We start from the raw sequence: 20,740 nt of genomic DNA, 5'->3' as shown, positions 1-20,740 counted from the left end.
TTGGCCTTTAAGGCCTTTGTTGAGAAACAATCTGGACATCAAATTCTTGAGCTAAGATTGATAATGATGGAGAATATGTTAACAACAAATTCATCAACTTTTGCACTGAGCATGGAATTCAAGTACAACATACTATTCCATATACTCCATAGCAAAATGGTGTAGCTGAAAGGAAGAATCGCACCTTAAAGGAAATGGCTAATTGTATGCTTCAATCTAAAGGATTTAGTCTTAATTTTTGGGCAGAAGCAATTAACTGTGCAAATTACATAGCAAATCGCACTCCTACTAAGGTTTTAAAGAAAATCTCTCCAGAAGAAGCATGGAACTCAATTAAACCAGATGTAAGTCACTTTTATGTTTTTGGAAGTGAAGCATGGGCCCATAATCCAAATGAGAATCATAAAGCCTTAGAACCTAAGAGTGAAAAATGTATTTTTGTTGGACATTCTAAAGATGTCAAAGGATATAGACTTCTTCAACCTAAATCCAAAAATGTTATCATTAGAAGAGACGTAAAGTTTGTTGAAAATATATCAGCCTACGAGCCAGTTCAGCGGATGTGCCACCTCTCTCTATCCCTTCTACTTCTGAAAAATATTCCTTCTTCAAATGATGACAGTGAGGATGAAAATCCTCCCCCACCGTCTCGGGATCCTCCTTCAGCTCCTCAGCTTCCAAAATGGGTTTGCACTACTCGGGATGCAGCAGGTGCTCTTGCAGGTTATCCTACAGATCAGTGTCGTACACATTCTCAGTTCGATAGGGCCTCTTCTTTACTAGCTCAAGCTTCAACGAATTATGATCTTGACACCTTTGCAAAAGCTTCAAGCCATCCAGATTGGGACGCAGCTATGAATGAAGAATATCGTTCATTATTGGCAAATGATACATGGGACCTTGTTCCTCTTCCGAAGGGACGAAAACTTGTTAGATGCAAAAGGGTTTACAGAACCAAGTTTGGACCAGATGGAAAAGTTGATAAACATAAAGCTCGTCTTGTTGGTTAAGGGTTTTTCAAAAGTTGAAGGCATCGACTATACTGAAACCTTCTCCCCTGTTGCCAAAATGAACTCTATCCGCCCTATTCTTTCCCTTGCTGTCTCTTTCAAAAGGGAAGTCCATCAAATGGATTTTAAATCCGCCTTCTTGCATGGGGACTTGCATGAAGAAATCTATATGGAACAACCTCCTGGCTTTATACAAACAGACTCCAGCCTTGTATGTCAGCTTAAAAAATCCCTTTATGGTCTCAAGCAAGCAAGCCCCTCTAGCTTGGTATGCCAAAATGGATAGCTTTCTTTTAGTTACTAGCTTTTCTAGGTGTCATTCTGACAATATTGTCTACACCAAGATAGTGGGTAAGTCTCTAATCATTCTTGTTCTTTATGTTGATGATCTTATCCTTACTGGTAGTGATCCCAACCTAAAAAGCATGTGAAGTCCAGCCTTAAAAAGCAGTTTGAAATGACAGACTTAGGACACTTGCATTATTTTCTTGGTCTTCAAGTATTGCAATCCAAAGAAGGTATTTTCCTTTCCCAGTCCAAGTATGTTTGTGATCTTCTACGCCACTTTCACATGGAATATTGTAAGTCATCCCCTTCTTCCTTTCAGTCTGGAGCCAAACTTTCAATCACTTGTACTTCCCCTGAAGTTGATGCTACCTTATACCGTCAGATTGTTGGAAAAATTTTGTATCTGACCCATACCTGTCTTGAGCTTTCCTTTGTTGTTGGCCTTGTGCTCGGTTTATGCAAAACCCACATGAAATTCATTGGAAAGCAGCTAAAAGAATACTTCGTTATGTTCGAGGTACAATTCAGTTTGGGATTCATTATAGTGCAAAAGCATCTCCTCTATTGGTTGGTTTCATTGATTCTGATTGGGCTGGTGACCCTGATGATCAGAAGTACACTGCAAGTTATGCCTTCACTCTTGGTTCTGGACCTATTACATGGGCTTGCAAGAAACAAAGTGTCATTTCTCTTTCTTCAGCCAAAGCAAAGTATCGGGGCGACATTGAAGCTAGTAAGGAAGCCCTGTGGCTTCATCAGATCCTGTCAAAGTTTGGTTTCAGCAGTAGCATTTGACTACACTTTGGTGTGATAATCAAAGTGCCATTCAACTATGGAAACATCCAGTCCAACATCAGCGCAGCAAACACATTGAACTACACATGCACTTCATCAGAAAGCTCATTCATGACCATGTTCTTGAAGTGCAATATTGTTCAACCGATGATCAAGTTGCAGACATCTTTACAAAGGCTCTCACAGAGGCGAAGTTTACTAAACTTCGATTTAAGGTTGGAGTTCACAAAGTTGTCACTAAGGGAGGATAGGCTCTAATGCCTCCTTCCTTCTCCTATTGTGTCATCTTTGTATATCCTTCAATCCTATCCCAAATTGTTCTTAAGGGGGGATGTTAGGATATTCCGACACAAAGGAAATAATTAAGTATAACTTGGTCTAATGTATAGTTAGGTAAAGTGTGTTTCTTTAGTATGTACTTTTCGTAAATTACAATCCGATGGTCGCGATATGTTCTAGACATGAAGTGATCTGACAATTCATTCTCTCCTCGGTATTACCGACACTTGATTCATAGCTTAACACCTGATTGATCCATGATCTCTATTTAAAGAGCATGGAGGGTCATTTGTTAGGTGACCATTCATGAGAGAAGCTTATGTAAATTTTCTTTCTTTTACATTAATAAATTGCCTGAAGTGGCCGCGTTGGCTCAGGCCGTGGACTGTTTCCCTCTTTGAGGGTTTTAACCACGTCAAGAATACAGGTGTACTAATCTGTGATCTGTTTGTAACGGTGTCCTTTGGTGTTCTATCTAAGGAACTTACCCTGTAAATTCCTACTGCTTCTGAAACCATATAGCCTCACATGTAGCCATGCAAAATGCTTCTGTAGAACTCAGTGCCACAAACTTTTGCTTCCTACTGTACCAAGAGAAACCCATAATACAATACTTAAGCAACACCCTAAGGTGCTTTTCCAACCCACTGCACTCCCTGCCCAGTCTACATCTGTATACCCCATCAACCTGACACCATCACCTCGAGTATATCTCAACCAAAACTCAATTGTACCTGGTAGATATCGCAGCACATGCTCCATTGTTGTCCAATGCACCCTCTTCAATGTAACCATGAACTGACTAAGAGTGTTAACCGCAAAGAAAATGTTTGGCCTTGCGTTTACCAAATACACAAGAGAGCCAATACTCTATCTATACAAGGTGGGGTTCACTGCTTCTTGCTATGATGCATCTATCTTCATCAAATTGGTAATCATATGTGTAGACATGGGTCTACAGTCCATCATCCTGAATTTCTTCAAGATCTCCATAACATATCTTCCTTGGCCAAGGAAGATCTCCCCATCTGTCTGCCACACCTCTAGACCTAGAAAATAATGCATCAACCCCAAATCCTTCATCTTGAACTCTACTACCAAATCCCTCTTGTAGTCCTCTATGAGCCCTGGTGACCCAGTTAGAAATAGATCATCCACATATAACACGAGAATGAGAGGCTCACCTCCTACCATCAAATAGTAGAGGTTTGAGTCTGCCTCATACTTCATGAAGCCTATTCGCTGCAAGTAATTGTCAATCTGGCCATACCATGCTCTGGGAGCTTGCTTGAGTCTATATAGCGCTCTCTTTAATCTGCATACATCCCTTTGGTTGTTCGATATACACCTCCTCTTCTATCACTCCATTCAAAAAAGTCATCTTCACATCCATCTGATGAATCTGCCATCCTATTTGTGCTGCTAAAGAGATCATGGCCCTGATGGAAGTGTATCTAGCCACCGGAGCGAATATCTCCTCATAGTCTATTCCCTAATTTTGAGCAAATCCCTTGGCAACAAACCTAGCCTTGTACTTCTCCACACTGCCATTTGCAGCGTGTTTCATTTTGTAGATCCAATGGGAACGAACCACTGCCCTGTCCAACAGTCTAGGTACGACCTCCCACACATCATTCAACATGATGGAGTTGTACTCCTCTACCATCACATCCTACCACACCTGATGTTGTGCAACCTCCTGATAAATGGAAGGCTCACTGTCAATGAGCTCACTCATCAATGCCTTATACCCTGAATACCTTTATGGCGATCTCTTATCCCTGTTGCTCGATCTAGGAGCTCCCACAAACTCATGCGCATCTCTCAATGTCAACCACGTAAAAGTCATCAGTAAGGGTGTAATTATCCAAAGTTATACTCAATTGTGGAACACAATGCAACAACGGGCCACTTGCTATCCACACTCCAAAACCATCATGCTCCTCAACATTCAAACCCTGCTTCTTCACATAAGACAAGTCAATGAAATTGTGGGCAGCCCCACTAGCAATGAGCATAATAACTCATTGTCCCTATATAACACCCTTCACTCTGAAGGCATTATACTAAGAAATGTTGATTTCTGGTAGCATCGAAAGTGCTCTAAGGCTCAAATTTTGCAGGGAGGATTGGGCACATGTATTCCAAAGAACAGAGAAATCGTTTTGGGAAATTCCACACGGAGACAATTTTATTAAAATAATTAATTATTTTTAATGGGTCCTGTTGTCGCGCAGATTGGCACGACAATGCTCAGACCGGGGGCTGTCACTCTGATCCACGATCCCTCCGTTTAAGCCTGTCTCCCGCGGCTAAGGGGGGTAGTCCCTGTGAGATGATGAGACCAACTGTCGACCAGTTGGTTGGGAGACACGATCAAGATAAGCACTAAAATGATTTAATTAATTGAGCAGACCAGTGCCTTAAAAGATTGTTATTAAAATGATTACTTGTTAAATGATATAAAAAACATAAACCGTGAACAGCAATCATTTGTCATCAGCTAAATCACATGACCAAAACGATATCCGGCAACTGAAAATTTTGAAGAGATAAATGCCTTAAGTCACCACGAGAATCATGAATTATTAACCAGACATCGTATTCGTATCTCGACTTGAAAATTTTTAGATCTCAGCATGAAAGATATAACATGAAAGCAACTGAACCTGGCAAAAATAATTTTCCACCAAAAAAAAAAAAAAAAAAAAATTATAATTTTTTTTTTTTAAACAAAAGCTAAAATGAAATCTAAAAGTTAATCTAAAACTAAACTATTTTAAATCTAGAATCTTACAAATAAATCTTATTCTCTTTTTTTTAAATAAAATGAAACTATTTAAAATAAATTTTAAAATCTAAATAAATAAATAAAAATCTAATATACGTAACTATACAATAAAACAAAAGAACTACATTGAAAATAAAATAAAAAATAAAAAAGGGGAAAATCGCATTTTTTATTTTCATGATATAATTTTAAAAGAAATGAAAAACAAATCTAAATAAAATTACAAGACTGAATTAAAATCAAAACAAAATCTAAAAAAGAAACTGGGCTTAAATATTTTTATGAATTTATATGCAAAGATCGAAATCAAAATAAAACGCAATTATTCAAACGGCAATATATGAAACCTATGCTACTGATCCAAATACATGAAATGCATCAAAGGACTGAAATGCATCGAAAAGGCTCAAAACAAAAAACGCAAGGCGTAACATCGGAACCCTAGCCGTCAATCATAAGCTGACCAAAACGACGCATTGCCACTCCAGATAACAAATATACAGTTCAATTATGCTCAAAGAAAAATGCGTTAAAATGAATGTAAAGAACAATACCTCTGCATATGTCGAAAACGAAATGCAAATGCTACCTGTTCGAGAAACGTGACCACGCAGGCGCTCTTCAGCAAATTCTCATTTGTCGCTATACTGTGTATGCATAAGATCAAAGCATAATCCGCGCAACAACATTTTTTGGCGCCGTTGCCGGGGATACTTTGTTCTCGGTGTTTCAACGACTTTTCATTCATCTTCTCATCTTTCTCATCTCTCATTTGAGCTGGCAGATTCAAACTTTTGGGTTTTCATTTGGATCTTTTATTGCTTTATTTTTTTCGCCATATCAGCAGCATCTCTTCGGTTTTGTTTCTTGTTTGGGTGGCGACTCCATTTTCTCATTTTTCCCAGACAAGAAGCCTTCCTCATATCTGCTTGCTGGTACCTTTTTGGATCTTAGAATCAGATTCATTGTTCAAGTGGCGACTCCACTTCTTTCATCTTTTGATTTTCTTGAGCAGAGATCTAGTTCTATCATCCATCTGATCCCTTATTGTTCATCATGGATTATTCATTTAAACCATGTCGTTTTACTCACCGTCTCCATGATTTTCCGGAGGAGGCCATTCCTGAATTACCTATTTTTTCAGGTGGTGATCCAATCGCTGTTAAAAGGCATCTAGACTTGTTTATTCGCATCATGATCATATATTGCAGACCCCCTCAGTTTAATCATGAAGATATCAAAATGCGTCTATTTGTCCTTTCTTTAGAAGATGATGCTTTGAATTGGTTTAACAATTTTCCTAAGGATTCTTTCACTTCTTTGGAAGACATTATCAATGCTTTTGAAGATAGATATGGTTATCCGGACAGCTTGCCTTCTGCCTCTAAAATTGTGCAACAGAATTTGATAAGAGGTCCAGCTGAAAGATCCCAAGACGATTCTTCATGTTAGAATGTGTCATCCACCGGAAATATTGTAGATCAAGTTCATGATAGTGAAAGATCAGGGATAAATGACAATGAAAAGGAAGAACAAAAGCAAATTATACGAGATCTAATGATGCTAGTGAAAAATATGGAAAGCAATCAAACTAGTTATATCAATGATGTAAGAACTTTATGCACCCATCTGGAGAAACGTAATAGGGAGATGGAGGTCACGCAAAATCAGCATGCTAAAGAAATTGAGGCCATAAAAACTAAATATGAAACAGAAATTAGAAGCATGCAAAGCAAGATGTCAGGCTTAGAAGAAAATATGATGACCATGAAAGCTGATCATGATAGGGAAATCGATTCTATGCAAAACAAGTTGTTAACTATGGACGAAGAAATGACTATCATGACATTCGATCATAATAATCAGTTGGCCACCATGCAAGCAAATCATAGAGAAGAAATAAACTCCATGCAGCATTGCTTGATGGACATAAAGGAAAAGAATGATAAAGTAATAAAAGACATGGAAGAACATCATGCCAGACAAATCAGTGATATAAAGGTTCAACACTCTAGTCAGATGGATGCCATTAGAATACAAGTTCAAAGGTTTCAACAATGGTCAGAGGATAAGAGAGACCAGGGGACATCAACAGATCAGGAGCCTTCTCATTTGTTGCAACAAGTTCCATCTTATTATGAGGAGGTTATTGATTCAATTGAAAGATGGTTAATTGAAGGTGATCCGGATAGATTTAAGAATGATAAAGATTAGATGCGGGCTAAAGAAAGACATATCACGCATACTTCATCTGATAGTTTTGAAACAGAAAGTTCCGTGTCATCAGTCATACAACCAGCCAGAAAGAAAAAGCGCAAGAGAAAGAAAATGAGAAGAAGATTTGACGCATCAGAGTGACAGCCCCCGATCTGAGCGTTGTCGTGCCAATCTGCGCGACAACAGGTCCCTAAGTCTAAACTTAGGAAATTAAAATAATTAATGGGTATTAATCTAACTGTGGGTGTAACTTCTAGAAGAAGACGAGGATCAAGCAAAAATGATCTTAGCCATTGATTAGCTTCTAATCTGGGTCGTTGAATGTCAATGAGAAGATTATTTAAGGAAGCTTGAGGGTCATTTGGAAGACACACATAGAGTTGATCAGTCAGATCGAATGCTGAAGCAAGAGACAACGCAGTGATTTGTAGTGATCACGTAGAGAGGGGCAGAGGGATTTTTCGCTGGAGGATCTTCTCTGAAGCCAAGAATACTCAGCAAAGAGGCAGAGAGACACACAAAGGAGGCAATGCAGAGGTCAGAGAGGGTGACGCAGAGCTAGCAAGGGCTCACACAGGCCCCATGCAGAGTAGCGCAGAAGCCTTCTACGGAGAAGTTTGAATTTGTTGAGGAGGCTGATGTTTTTGAACCGGGAGGGTTGGAATCAACTCCAAAGGGCCAATCGATTCCCAACAGATGCGACGTAGTGCCTTAGAGGCTGATGCAAGCCCACGCAGGGGCAGCGTAAAAGTAGCCAGGGACTCGATTTAGCTGTCAGATCAGCCGAGACTTGCAGTGTAGAGTGAGGTAATCTCAATAATTTCTTTTGCCCAATCATATTCTTTGTACTAGATTGCTAGCAAGGCATCCAGAGATTGTATTCAAAAATAACTTCAGCTTAATAATAAAAACCCTCAGATATGTTGCACCGGTCCTGCATTGGGTTTTCTGGAGACTTTTGTCCAAAAACAACTGTCATTTGTGTTGTATCTTTCTCTTTTGTTCAATTTCTTGTTTTGGCATATTAATTAATTGGTGTAGGCTGCAGTGTATGTAATTCAATATTTGTCGTAGGAAATTACAAATAACTTGTTCATGTAAATCTAACAAGTAGGAGAAATTTCATCAGTTGTTGCAGTAGGGATTCTCGGGTTTAAGGAATTTTCACAAGGAATGGTAGTGAGGGTTGCAAATGTACCCCCTATCCGTTCCAAATCATTTGGTTGCTCATCTGTACCTACCTCTCCATCCATTTGCTCATGCTGCTCATCAAGAACTTGTGTCTCTTCTAACTCATCATGACTAGGCTCCTCAACAACCTCAATCTAGTGGGCCTTGCCTTCGCTTCTACACTTATGTCAAGGTGTCCAAGGTTCGCAATAGTTAAAGCAAAGCCTTTTTCGTATCAACTCATCTCGAATCATGAGCTACACTACCAACTAGCCTAGACATCTCACCCATAGGTCTGTTATATTATGGTTTCTTGTCCTTCCTCTGTGGCCAATTTGGCAACAAGGGTCTATATGGAAACTTGCTAGGGAACCTAGCCTATGGTGTGGATAACTCCATATTCCTTGCACGTTTAATAGCATCCTACAAGGTTGTGGATTAAAAGCTTTGACCCAACCCTTGAGAGGTTCTAACAAGCCCTCTATGAACCAAGAAATCAATCTCTTCTCAATCACATCAGTAACCATGGATGACAAACTTTGAAACTCTGAAATATATGCATCAAGTGTCCCAACCTATCTCAACTGAGCCAAGTCTCTAGAGTGTGCCTATGAATCCTTGTAGTCAAACCACTCTATCAACGTAGTACAAAACTGATCATAAGAGACTATTGCACCATGTCCTTGTGTCATTAACCCATGATACCACCATTCATGTGCAACTCCTTCAAGGTGAAGGGTAGCAAACTTGATGGCCTCAATCTCCTTCATCTGATTTAGGGCAAGATAAGTATCCAATTTCTGAATCCAAGCCCTAGTTGTACACTTGGATGATCCATTAAAACTTGGTAAGGATAAATGGCCCAACCTCTTCTGCAGCCCATAATTCTGCTTCCATGGTTCCATAGTTTTTGCTTTAGCTTTGTGCACTTTGTTACCTCCAAGTAGTCCCTAAAGGAGAAGTTTGAATGAAAATATGCCCCCAAAGCTTGATACATAGCTCGTCCTCATTGTCCTCCATAGGTTCCCCTTGTGTAGGCTCATCCTCTTGTATAAAAGTAGGCATGAAAAGTCTAGATTGTGTTGAACCTGAAGGTTTGCTGGAAGAATGTTCAATGTGTTCTTCAACCTTGCTACTTTCCACTCCCTCCGTATGCATCATATTTCTTCCATTTGTTGTGTTTTGAGCCATCTGACTCAAATAAAGGTATTCATTTGTAGTTGTTTTAACATTTTTGCAAACATTTGTTTTGCCTCCTCCTCACTTGATGGCGATGGTTGATCATTTCCAGCCATTATTTCCTCCCGTTTTCCATGTTATGACCACCCTCTTCACGTATGCAATTAACCCAAACAGGCTACCAAGTCTTGCAGCTTTTATACCACTGTAATATCCCCAAATAGAGATACTAGAAAAACAACAATATTTTTAAAATGAGAGCATAGCAAAATCTGAAATTTTATTTGCATATAAAAATCAGGAATTACAACTATTAAAATTACTTTCTGAAATGAACATAAATCTCAAATTGTCCTCTAAATTTTATCTCTAGATCAACCTCCACGCTTGATGAATGATTGCAACCCAAAAAAGATAATGTGCTAGGGTCTCACAAACCATATCTCTTCCACCAAAACACACCCTTCTCACTAGGGGGAGCCCATATGTCTCTCTAAAACCAGGGATACTGAAGGTTGTCAAACCTTAAGCCCAAAATTGCAGTAGCATAGAATAGAAACTCACAATGTATATCTCCTCATCTATCAAAGCAACCTTCTCCTTTATAAATCATGGAAGTCAAATTATCCATGCAAGCCTTAAACTTCCATGCATTTCAGTTAACTAATGGTGAACTAGGATGAGATGGTCATGCGCATAGCTAAAGGAAGTATAGTTGAGTTCAACTGAAGTAGAAGTGGAGAGAAGAAACATGTGATTTTAGTCTAGTGGAGATACTCTTATGTCAAACTGTTATGAAATGGGAGAGAAAAAAAATATGTGCCTAGTTAAATGGACCACACGCTCAGTTATCTCCCCATGTATGCACATGTTGTAGTTAACTCCAAGAAAAGTGCCAACTCATTGCTAAATTAGTGCATGTGTCCGAGTGGCTTTTAGTTCACTCATGCATGTGCTCCAAATAACTCTCAGTCATGCTCAACCTTATCCATGCGCATTAATCCTCGTGCATGCGCCCAATTCCAATGTGGCTCTGCATCCTTTTCCTCTTGGGTAAGCCAAGGAGAGGACAATCGATTTGCAATTAATTTTCCTGGTTTGAGTTGGGGACATTACATTGACCCACTAATATAGCTTGTGAGCCACTACCCTACACTCGTCTAGATCAGCCATTTCCTTGAGCCTTTTCCATGGTTTCTCTTGTGACACTATGCCAAAGGCTTTTCTAAAGTCCACAAAACAAACTAAATTCCCCATCTTTGGTGTCCCACATCTACTCTATCATGTGCCCTTGTTGGTCAAGGTTATCATTGATGTCAATATGGCATTGTTTGTGATGGCAAATTCTTGTGATCCGTGATGTTGCCCTAAGATGCTCATTGATCATAATGCCCTAGTAATGAAAGTTCTTATGAAGATGCCCATTGATCATAATGCCCTAGTGATGAAAATTCTTATGAAGATGCCATATCAAGAAGATGAAATACATGAATGACTACACTTGATGATGACATATGATGACATGGTTGGAGACCATATGATGAGTTGGAGACCATATGATGATATGGAGGACCATATGATGACATAGAGATGATATGATGACATATATTATCGTATGACTTTAATCAGGCCTTTGAATAATAATCCATTGTCGAAGTAATAAACATTGGAAACCTTTTAAACAAAGTTTCAACGCATATAATATAACACAACGCTATAATAAAACCCTATCGGAGAAATATAATATTGGCATTTTTAATTGTGTGTCACCACTCAAAACCTCCGATCTCCGATATGCGATAACCTCTAATTTGCTCTGACTTCCGATATGTGAACTTGACTTGATTTAATAACAATTTAATTATCAAATCGCATCTGCCACTTTATCATAACTTTTGAAATGGCACCTCTGGTAAGACCCTCCGATAAGACCTAATCTCCGATTGTCAATATGGTTGCGGACCAAATTACCTTTATCATAACGTTTTAATATAATATCATGTCCGTTGAGTCAGAACTTTCCTATATCGCAAGTTTTGCAAGTCGTATCATGTTAAAGCTTCTGATACCCAAACCTCTAATACCCATACAAAGAAAGATATTTTTGACGTCTAGCCAACCTATACCCAGTCTCTCAAGTCGGCTTCCTCCACAGGTCACGTCTCTTCACTTCAAGGTGAAATCCATATATATATGAACTCGGATCTTCATTTCACAATCATCCAATTCGATCATCTATCATAGAGAGTAAGACACAATTCACAACTCGTGAACTTTAAAACACCGAGGAAAGGAAGCTAAAGGCCAAGAAAAGGAAGCAAATTTTGACTGGGTTAAGAATTGATGAAACAAAATCTCTCGGACCTGTGAAATATTCGGACCAGCAACAAGGAACAATATGCTTGATATATAACAAGGCTTTGTAAACTTTCAAGACATATCTGAAGAAATCTCGGATCTCTTGGATCGGAACTCATAAGGCCTTCATCCATTGAGAAGGAACAGTATCTGAAGTATTCTGAAACTAGTTGAGAATTTGTAAACGAGCAGTATCTGAAGCATTTTGTTAATAACCGGGACAATTTCAGATGGAAAATGATTACTACAGTACCTAGAAGAGACGAGGAGATCAGAAGGCCCGCATCAATTGAAGCAGTGAGTTGGTCATCAACAGTGATCTGCCAAACCCTCGAACCTGTGATAAAAGAAGCACGTAAGTTGTTTGCTAAAGATAACACTGTGCGACAGCATTTGGATAAGCCATAGAAGTTGGGTCTCCTCAACAGTAAGCTCGGACTATAAAAAAGACTTGGCTTAAGGTTAACACAGTAAGTACAGGGATCTAGCGAACTATTGGACAAATTAAGTAATCCTTGCAAACCTTTTTATCTTTGAACTATCTTGGAGCAGCCTTTAAGCCGCAGTATTGAAGACCTTGAGGTATAATTTTAGAACAGTATATTGGGCATATTATGGAGCAATCCTTAAGAAGACTCTTGGCGAAAACGTCTTAAAGAAAATTTGAAGAAGTCTTGGGGATTTTCTTGATTAATATATCTTAAGCCATTTTGAATCTTCTGAAAGAGCCGGTGCAGAATTTGGCAATTCATTGAAGACACCTTGAGGCATCATTGAAGATAGTTTAGAGTTTGCTTGAAGACTCTTTGAAGTTTTTGTTATGTTCCTATACCAATAACTGTCATAAATTTTGGATGACTAAGGTCAAATCTGTAATATGTACATACCTTTGCTTTCTACAAATGTTTTCCATATTCAAAAAATCAAAAAATGTAAAAAGGGTATGTCCTAAAAGAAAAATCAAGGACAAAAAGAGTAAAAAAAAAAGGTCAAAAAAGATGAAAAATGAACCCTAAGGAAAAAGAAAAAGACCATGAAAGTGTGCAAGTCCAAATGCCACTACTATTTACTTTTCTGCATAATAATGATTGTTTGCAACTTGTTATGCATGTCACAATCCATGGTAACCAAACAATTTAATCTTGGTTATTCCATGTTTTGAATTTCATGCTTAGAGATAGAGAATAAGATCTGACCAAAGTGTTTAATCTTGGCAGATAAGTAGATAGGTAGAGTAAATAAAAGGAGCTCGACAGTTTAATATGAGCCCTTGGATGTAATAAGGATAGACTTAGATAGATTTCTATTGTAAAAAGAACAGAAAAGGTTTGATAAGGGTTTGCCAGCTTAAGTGCACCCTAATAAAGAGTAGAAAAATGGTAGGATGAGTAAATGGGTAAACAGTTGAATGGTTGCAGAATTGTGATGAATGATTAGTTAAGATCATATCATTTACTTTCATCAACAAGTTGCTAAAGTATGGATGATAATTGGACATTTACACAAAGTCAAGTGATTAATTTCCCCATTCATTTTACCTTTAATTTTACTAATTTCCCATAAGCAAAGTCAAAAGTACCTAAAACCTTAAGTTAAAGGGGCTCAGAGCATTTCTCTGACTTCTAGAGGGACCGGACCCTCAGCCCAATAACTTATAGGGTCTAAGTACTAAAAGCCCCCTCACAAACATTCACCCCCTTCAATTTATTCATTTTCCCCTAAAAAATCCCTTTTCCTAAGGTAAAAGCACCATTTGCCTAGGGAAAGTAATCACCCCCATGTAAAACCCCTCTTTTTCACAAAAACCCACAAATGCGCATTTAGCCTAAGTTATAATGTTTAATGTGAAAAGCAAATAAATTCAACATACATTATACTTAGCGCACTTCGTTTTCCGCTTTCATTTCATATTGACTTCTAACATTATTTATTAAATCCCAAAAAATACCCCTTTCCCGTATGTTTTATTAAAAACCCATATGTTAATATCCCGCCCCAAAGTTTGAAACATAAACTTATTAATAAACTAATTAATGGGATTAATTAAGTCGATCAGCGACTAATTAATAACCATGACCCACCGCCGAATAAAGAAATTAATTAATCAATCAGTGATTAATTAATAATCTATCCCCGCCAATGAAATCCCTCCCGACGTCATTAAACCTCCCTAATCTGCAGTTAATTAATCCCTCCGCGCATTAAAACCCCGTCGGGCCCCTCCATTAAACCTCACATCAAATCATCACCCCGATCACCATGCGATCTGACCCCTTTTGATCCAACGGTCGACGCTCATATCGGGCAGCCTCCAAAGGCCGACCTTTACCCGCCCAATGTGGGTGGTTTCACTATTCACCCCACTGCTACGTGGCGCCCGATGAATGGCATCAGGTGACCTCTCCCCAAAACCACTTTATCCCAAAAGCGATGCGATACGATCCCGCTTACCGCCTCCCACTAAACGACAAACTGTCACGTTTCCTACTTAATGCCAAGTGTCCTTTTCCCAGTGTACCCGCCAAAATCATTGACTTCACGAATAAAACTAAAAACTCATTCTTTTGTTTTATCATGAAAAAAAAGAACACTCTGACCTCCATGCAAGCAGCAGAGTACATGCAACTGTCAACCTACGTCCAACTGCCAATTTATCGAAGTTGCTGAAACTCCAGACCACCTTGTAGTCCCATGCGCTTCTTGCAAACAGTGCACAGTCACCATTACTCCATCCAAAAGCCGAAACCAGGTATTTACCCCAAATTCGCTGAGAAACCATGTTTTATTCCAAAACCTGGACTAAGTTGCTTCAAATTACTAAGTAATTTAGTAAGATAAATTTCTTGTGTGACAAGCAACTCAACAGAAATCTTGCACTAGCAACCAAGGGTAACCTAGAAACCTGGAACCCAAAGAAAAGTTAGTTAATGTCAACAGTTCTTCTCCTAAAAGCCTAAGTCGTGCTTTTGTGCCGGTTGGAAAAGGGTAACCTAGAAACCTGGAACCCAAAGAAAAGTTAGTTAATGTCAACAGTTCTTCTCCTAAAAGCCTAAGTCGTGCTTTTGGAAGGTCTTTGTAGATTACTGTTAATTTTCCTTGCTTTATAATTACTTGTGATGTTTGTGATGTTTATAATTAGTTGCGATGTTTTTTGGTTTTTTATTATTAAGTTTTACTTCTTCATCCAGTAATTCAATTACTTGATAATTATTTGATAATTGGTTTTTTATTATCGTTGTACTTCTATATCAAGTAGTTACCAAAACATAAAAATGACAAAGAAACAAAGAACACAACATAAAGATGACAAAGAAACAAAAAACACAATATAAAGATGACAAAGAAACAAAGAACACAAGATATAGGCTTCAAGTCAGGGCAAAACACCTCAATTGGGAAAACCCGAACAATCCTCTTTTTACAGAATCAGATCAAAATGAAACCTTCAATACCCAAAGACCGATACCTCTTCCAAACACCAAATCAGCCCTCCAAAAGTCTTCTTCAGTTAAGTCAAAATGGTCAAGCTTCACAAAGTCTGCTCCAAGTCCAAATTGCGTCCATCTTCTTCAGTTCTGCAATTCACCTGCAATCTTCGGTCTTTCGGCCTTGCAACTTGCACAAGAACCCTCGATCTCTTCGATCTCTTCACACGTGTGGGTAAAATAGTCCAAGAACTCGAATCATCTTTTTCTTCTTTAGGTCTCTTCCTTCTTCCTGTTTTTCGCTCTTCCTTATTTTTGTTAATTTTAGACATCGAACAAGGTCTCCTCTATATATAGTCATCCATGAGAGCGAAAATTGTTAATTTTAGACATCCTCTATATATAGTCATCCATGAGAGCGAAAATGTGCCCAGCAGAACCGACTTATCATGGCAGGGACGAACTTATCATGGCAGGGACGACTTGGAGTTGGAGGACAGAATGATTTAATATGACTCAAAAATATTTTTTCTTTCTGGTTATAAATAGCCCAAATGGTTCTTTTACATATGACAATAATTCTTTTGACTTATGACATAGTTTTTAAGTTGACAAACCCTATGAAATTCTTTTGACTTATGACAAATAGTTTTTGAGGACAGAATGATTTAATATGACTCAAAAATATTTTTTCTTTCTGGTTATAAATAGCCCAAATGGTTCTTTTACATATGACCATAATTCTTTTGACTTATGACAAATAGTTTTTGAGTTGACAAATCCTATGAAATTCTTTTGACTTATGACAAATAGGTTTTGAGTTGACAAACCCTATGAAATGCATGATTGACCTAGATAACCATAACCATTTAAATTTAAATGGAGCGAAACCCGTGCTTAGAAAACAATGTTTTCTTTCTTTCTTTTGCTGATACATAAAATATACATAATAAACTAAGTGTGAAGACCAAATCTAGTTACTTTTCCAACAATGCCAACATATCAAATTGATCGGATCCTTTCCAACAATGCCAACCTATCAAATTGATCGGATCCTTAAGTATATGGTGCCCAAAAATTTGTCTCTAGTTCCGGTCTCCATAGATCAATCCAAAACTTGTCTTAGCCGAGTTGCTGGTGACAAGTCCCCGAAAACTACATAAGGATTCCAAATATTGCTAATAACAATTTAACCTTATCGGAGAGAAAGTCGACCAAAAAAGTAATAGTAAGAACCAATATGAAGTTGATGCTATCCGGAATATTTGACACAAATTATATCGATAAGCATTGTAGCAGATTCAAAAGGCGAACAATTTCAGCAAGTAAAGCAGCAGTCGTGTATGAAACTTATTTTATTAATACAAAGGATGTTCTGAGAAGAAAAGAAAAAAAAAAAAACAGTCCATTTCATCCAATGACAAGAGTAAGCAGGAGAGTAATTCGAAACCCACAGAGGATATCTCCATGAAAACTATGAACCCAAAACGACTCGGTAATTAGTTTAGGGACGTGCGCATTTATACGATCAAATCTCCACCTAATTCATAACAAATCCAGATGGGAAAGCCTACGGAAACTAAATTGCTGAAAAAATAACCAGTGAACTCTGTTAAACATTCGTTCAGAACTCTGGGCAAAACATTTGTAAGATGGTATAAAATGAGCTTCGCCAGCAAATTTCTGCAAGAGTACCTTCCGATTGGATTTCTTATGGGCTGCTGCACGTAATAATAGAGGCAATGGAGGAGCGGGAGAGACCCAAACCGTGGTTGCCAGTCTCGTAACCATGACCCAATTGCTTGTCTTCTTCATGGACGTGTGTCGCTTCGCTTGCTATCTGGCGCAGCACACTGTCCCTGTATACAAGTGCCAAAATATTAATTAAACGAGCGGCAACCACATTGATATAGATTTCATTTGAGAGAGAGTTAAAAATTACATAATACAGATTTCCTCATGATTAGGATAATGTAATGTAGCCAGTAGAGTTAGCAGCGCAAATGATTAATGCACTGCTAGATGCATGGTATAAATCAAATGATATTGTAATGTTCACTAAATTAAAAAGAGTTTATGGGACCATTATTTCCGTTTTTTTGTTTTTTTAATTTTATCTTTTTTTTAAATATAGGTTATTTTTAACGTCGTTGGAAATAATTTATTTCTTTCTGAAATTATAGGTTACTTAAAAAAACAACAACAATTATTTTTCACTTAAAAAAAATTATTGTTTGTCTTAAAACACAATTGTTTTTCTTAAAACTTTATAGGGTGTTTAAATAACTCATTTTAAACAAGGAACAAGCAATTACAGTTATATACCATGAGGATGAAATTCAATAAAAATTTATTGTTTTTCTTAACTAATCATAGAAAAGATAGATCTTGTAAATGGAAATGAAAAAAAAAAATAGACCGAGTAGGTATAAATGATGATTATGTTAAGAGGCACTTTAAAATCCAATTTGGGGAGATGTTGTCTCATAATATTGCATTAAAAAAATTACATTTTGAACAATTATATACATATATTTAAATTTTACGACATATTTACACTCTTTAGCAGTGTACATGAACTCTATGGCAAATTTTCATATTAACCATATGCAGATTCTTTGTGATTTAAGGGTTGTTTGTACGGTGATTTGATCAATTCTTTGTGGTGGTTTGAATAAATTTTCGAGTTGTCAATGTGGTGATTAATTATGTGTTTTATGGTAAGCTATGTTGTGATTTTATTTTCTTCATCCATATATCTGTGATGATCCATATGCATTGGAACTCTTTGCGGCGATCCAAGTTTTAAGGTTGTGAGTGGGTGATTACATACTATGATTTATCCAATCATTTGTTATGAACTTGGGCGATTTTGAACCTACCGTGATTTTGATCTAGGGTTCGTTATGTTGTGCACCTAATCTTCAACATAGATATGTGAACATAAACTCACGGGATGAACATCACGAGGAATCTTTATGAACTCTGCAATTTTCAAGTTGCCTGTGTGTTGATTACTTCTATGTTTTTTGGGTTGTCTCTATGGTGATTTTCTTTTCCTCATCCATACATCTACAGTGATCCATACACACTACGAAGTTTCTTTGGGATATACTAATCAAATTTGTGACAATATACTTTGCAAAAAATTAAAGAAAAGGTTATATTCAGTTGTTCATAATCGAGGGGAATAAGTTCCTCCTATTTATTTTCTTTATTCTTGCTTATTTATTTAATTATGAGCACTTCACTACATATGTCAAAGCCTCAACCTAGCAAAGAGGGGCCCAACAAAGTAACTCGGTGAATTTTGATAACCATATAGATTCATTAGAAAAAATGAGAGAAGAAAGAGAAGCAAAACAGAAAATAGAGTTAGAGGCAATGCTTGATAACAAATTCAAATTATTAGTAGTGAACCTAAAGAATAAAATATTAGGGTTTGAAAATTAACTGCATAAAATGGAAGCTAGGTTACAAAAATGGAAAATAGAAATCAGTGATAGTTGAAGAAAATTGCACCTTGAGAGACTGGATTAAAGAGTTAAAAGAAAAAACTAATAACAAATTAGCCCTAAGTAGTAAAATGAACTAGACATCAAACCAATCAAAGAGGAAATGAACAAGCTAATTGAGTTAGATCAAAAGTATAATAAAAGAGCCTTGAATGTTATAGTTATTAGTATAAAAGAACATAAATATGAGGACACATTGGCAATAGTAAAAGAAAAACTAAAAAATAAGTCACAAATTGAAACAACTTATCTCATAAAAGCAAAATGGTTGGGAAAAATACTCAAGCATAAAGATAGATTTATTCATGTAATGGTAAATTGTATTAACCAAAAATTTGGGATGCTCCATAAATCTCCAAGCTTAAAATGGATAAGAGTCTTTAAAAATGAGGACCTCATTCCAACAGACCAAGTTGAGTTAAGGAATGAGATTCAAAGAGTAAAGGAAGGCAAATGAGCAATCACTAGAACTAGGAATGTTATTATTAGGAATAGAAACCAAAATGAGAGTAATCCTTTTTGGAATTGTCATCATTTTTTATAGTGTAAAGGTCCTATGTTAAGTTCGATCACAGGTGAAATTGAAATTATTTTTCTAGTTGAAACATGGGAACATGATGAGTCTAACATCCCTTACATAAACAGTTTCATCTTATGGTTAGCATGGAACAAGAAATCATCTCACATATGGATTGGATGAATATACTATTATATAAAAATAATGATTCTCCTCTTACTCAACTCTATAATATTAGACCCTCTCCATCAGTACATTTGGATCAAAATCAGTGACATTAATGCTTAGAAAATTTGTATTGCAATTTGTTATTTCACAGCTATCCACTCTACATTTTACAAGGAAAACAATCTAGATAAAAAATTCCCTTATAATGACTTGGAACAAGATACTCATTATATGAGAAATGAAGGTAACATCCTCTTGTCGGGAGACTTTAATGCTAGAACTGCAACTAACTAATATATTCTTCCAGACAATGATTACAAGTCTAATCCTCTATGGCTAGACGAGGACCTTGTTTTATTTAGTAGATGCAAAAGAAACTTTAAAAACCCAACCAATAATTTCTTTGGCATCAAGTTAGTCATGCTTGGTAGTTCTCAAGACCTCATAATTTGCAAATGGCCAAACTCCAACTAGGTGACTTGTATTAATTGGCTCATTAGTAGTGTCGTGGATTACGGGATATCTGATATCCTTATTTCCAACCATATAGTAGATTTTGACCTCTTAAATGACCAAGAGCCTGATTGTGATCACAGACCTTTAATCTTAACTCTAAGCGTTGCCATGTATAAAACCCCATGCATGAAAATTGTGAGAATCAAGGGCGCCTATTTTCTGACAATAATAAAATTAATCTTTTCTTAAGGGATTAAAATAAAGGTTTGTACCTCTTAACTTATAAGGATAGCATTGAGAACCTCGATCATAATTTTACTACAACCCTCTCTTCCTCCATTAATAAGATCTCTATCGAGGTGTCATATAAAAAAATAATCGAAATACCAAACCCTTAGTATGATAATGATTATAAAATTGCTTGAAAAGTAATTAGGGATGCTCCTAATGAATTTTTTGTTGATTTTGGTAGCAACAGATGTATTCTAACCTTGAAAATTGGTGGAGAGGCTAAGGCACATGAGATCTCCAAGACCCAAAAATCGTTTGGAGAAATTCCACCGGGATAAGGA

General features: G+C 37.1%; 1 protein-coding gene across 4 annotated transcripts in view; it reads right to left on the bottom strand.

Annotated features, from left to right (window-relative positions):
• LOC149185300 (yacP-like NYN domain protein) overlaps nucleotides 1–17,558 on the bottom strand; it is a 394,333-nt gene extending 376,775 nt beyond the window's left edge. For all 4 annotated transcript variants that reach the window (XR_016257373.1, XM_089417893.1, XM_089417894.1 and 1 more), the window contains exons 1-2: nucleotides 17,455–17,558; nucleotides 17,208–17,371 (exon numbers count right to left, since the gene is read on the bottom strand). Coding sequence is in view for 3 of the 4 variants with exons in the window: in XM_089417893.1 (XP_089274019.1) it covers nucleotides 17,208–17,327 (120 nt within the window). In the remaining variant the exon portion in view is untranslated. The remainder of the gene's footprint in view (nucleotides 1–17,207; nucleotides 17,372–17,454) is intronic.
• Nucleotides 17,559–20,740: the final 3,182 nt, after the last annotated feature.

The sequence above is a fragment of the Pinus tabuliformis genome, chromosome 3_2 (genome assembly GCF_031772625.1).
Source record: "Pinus tabuliformis cultivar Carrire ecotype Pingquan chromosome 3_2, CPIR1, whole genome shotgun sequence".
In the NCBI taxonomy this organism is placed as follows: domain Eukaryota; kingdom Viridiplantae; phylum Streptophyta; class Pinopsida; order Pinales; family Pinaceae; genus Pinus; species Pinus tabuliformis.
This window is presented reverse-complemented; position numbering and strand designations above follow the sequence as displayed.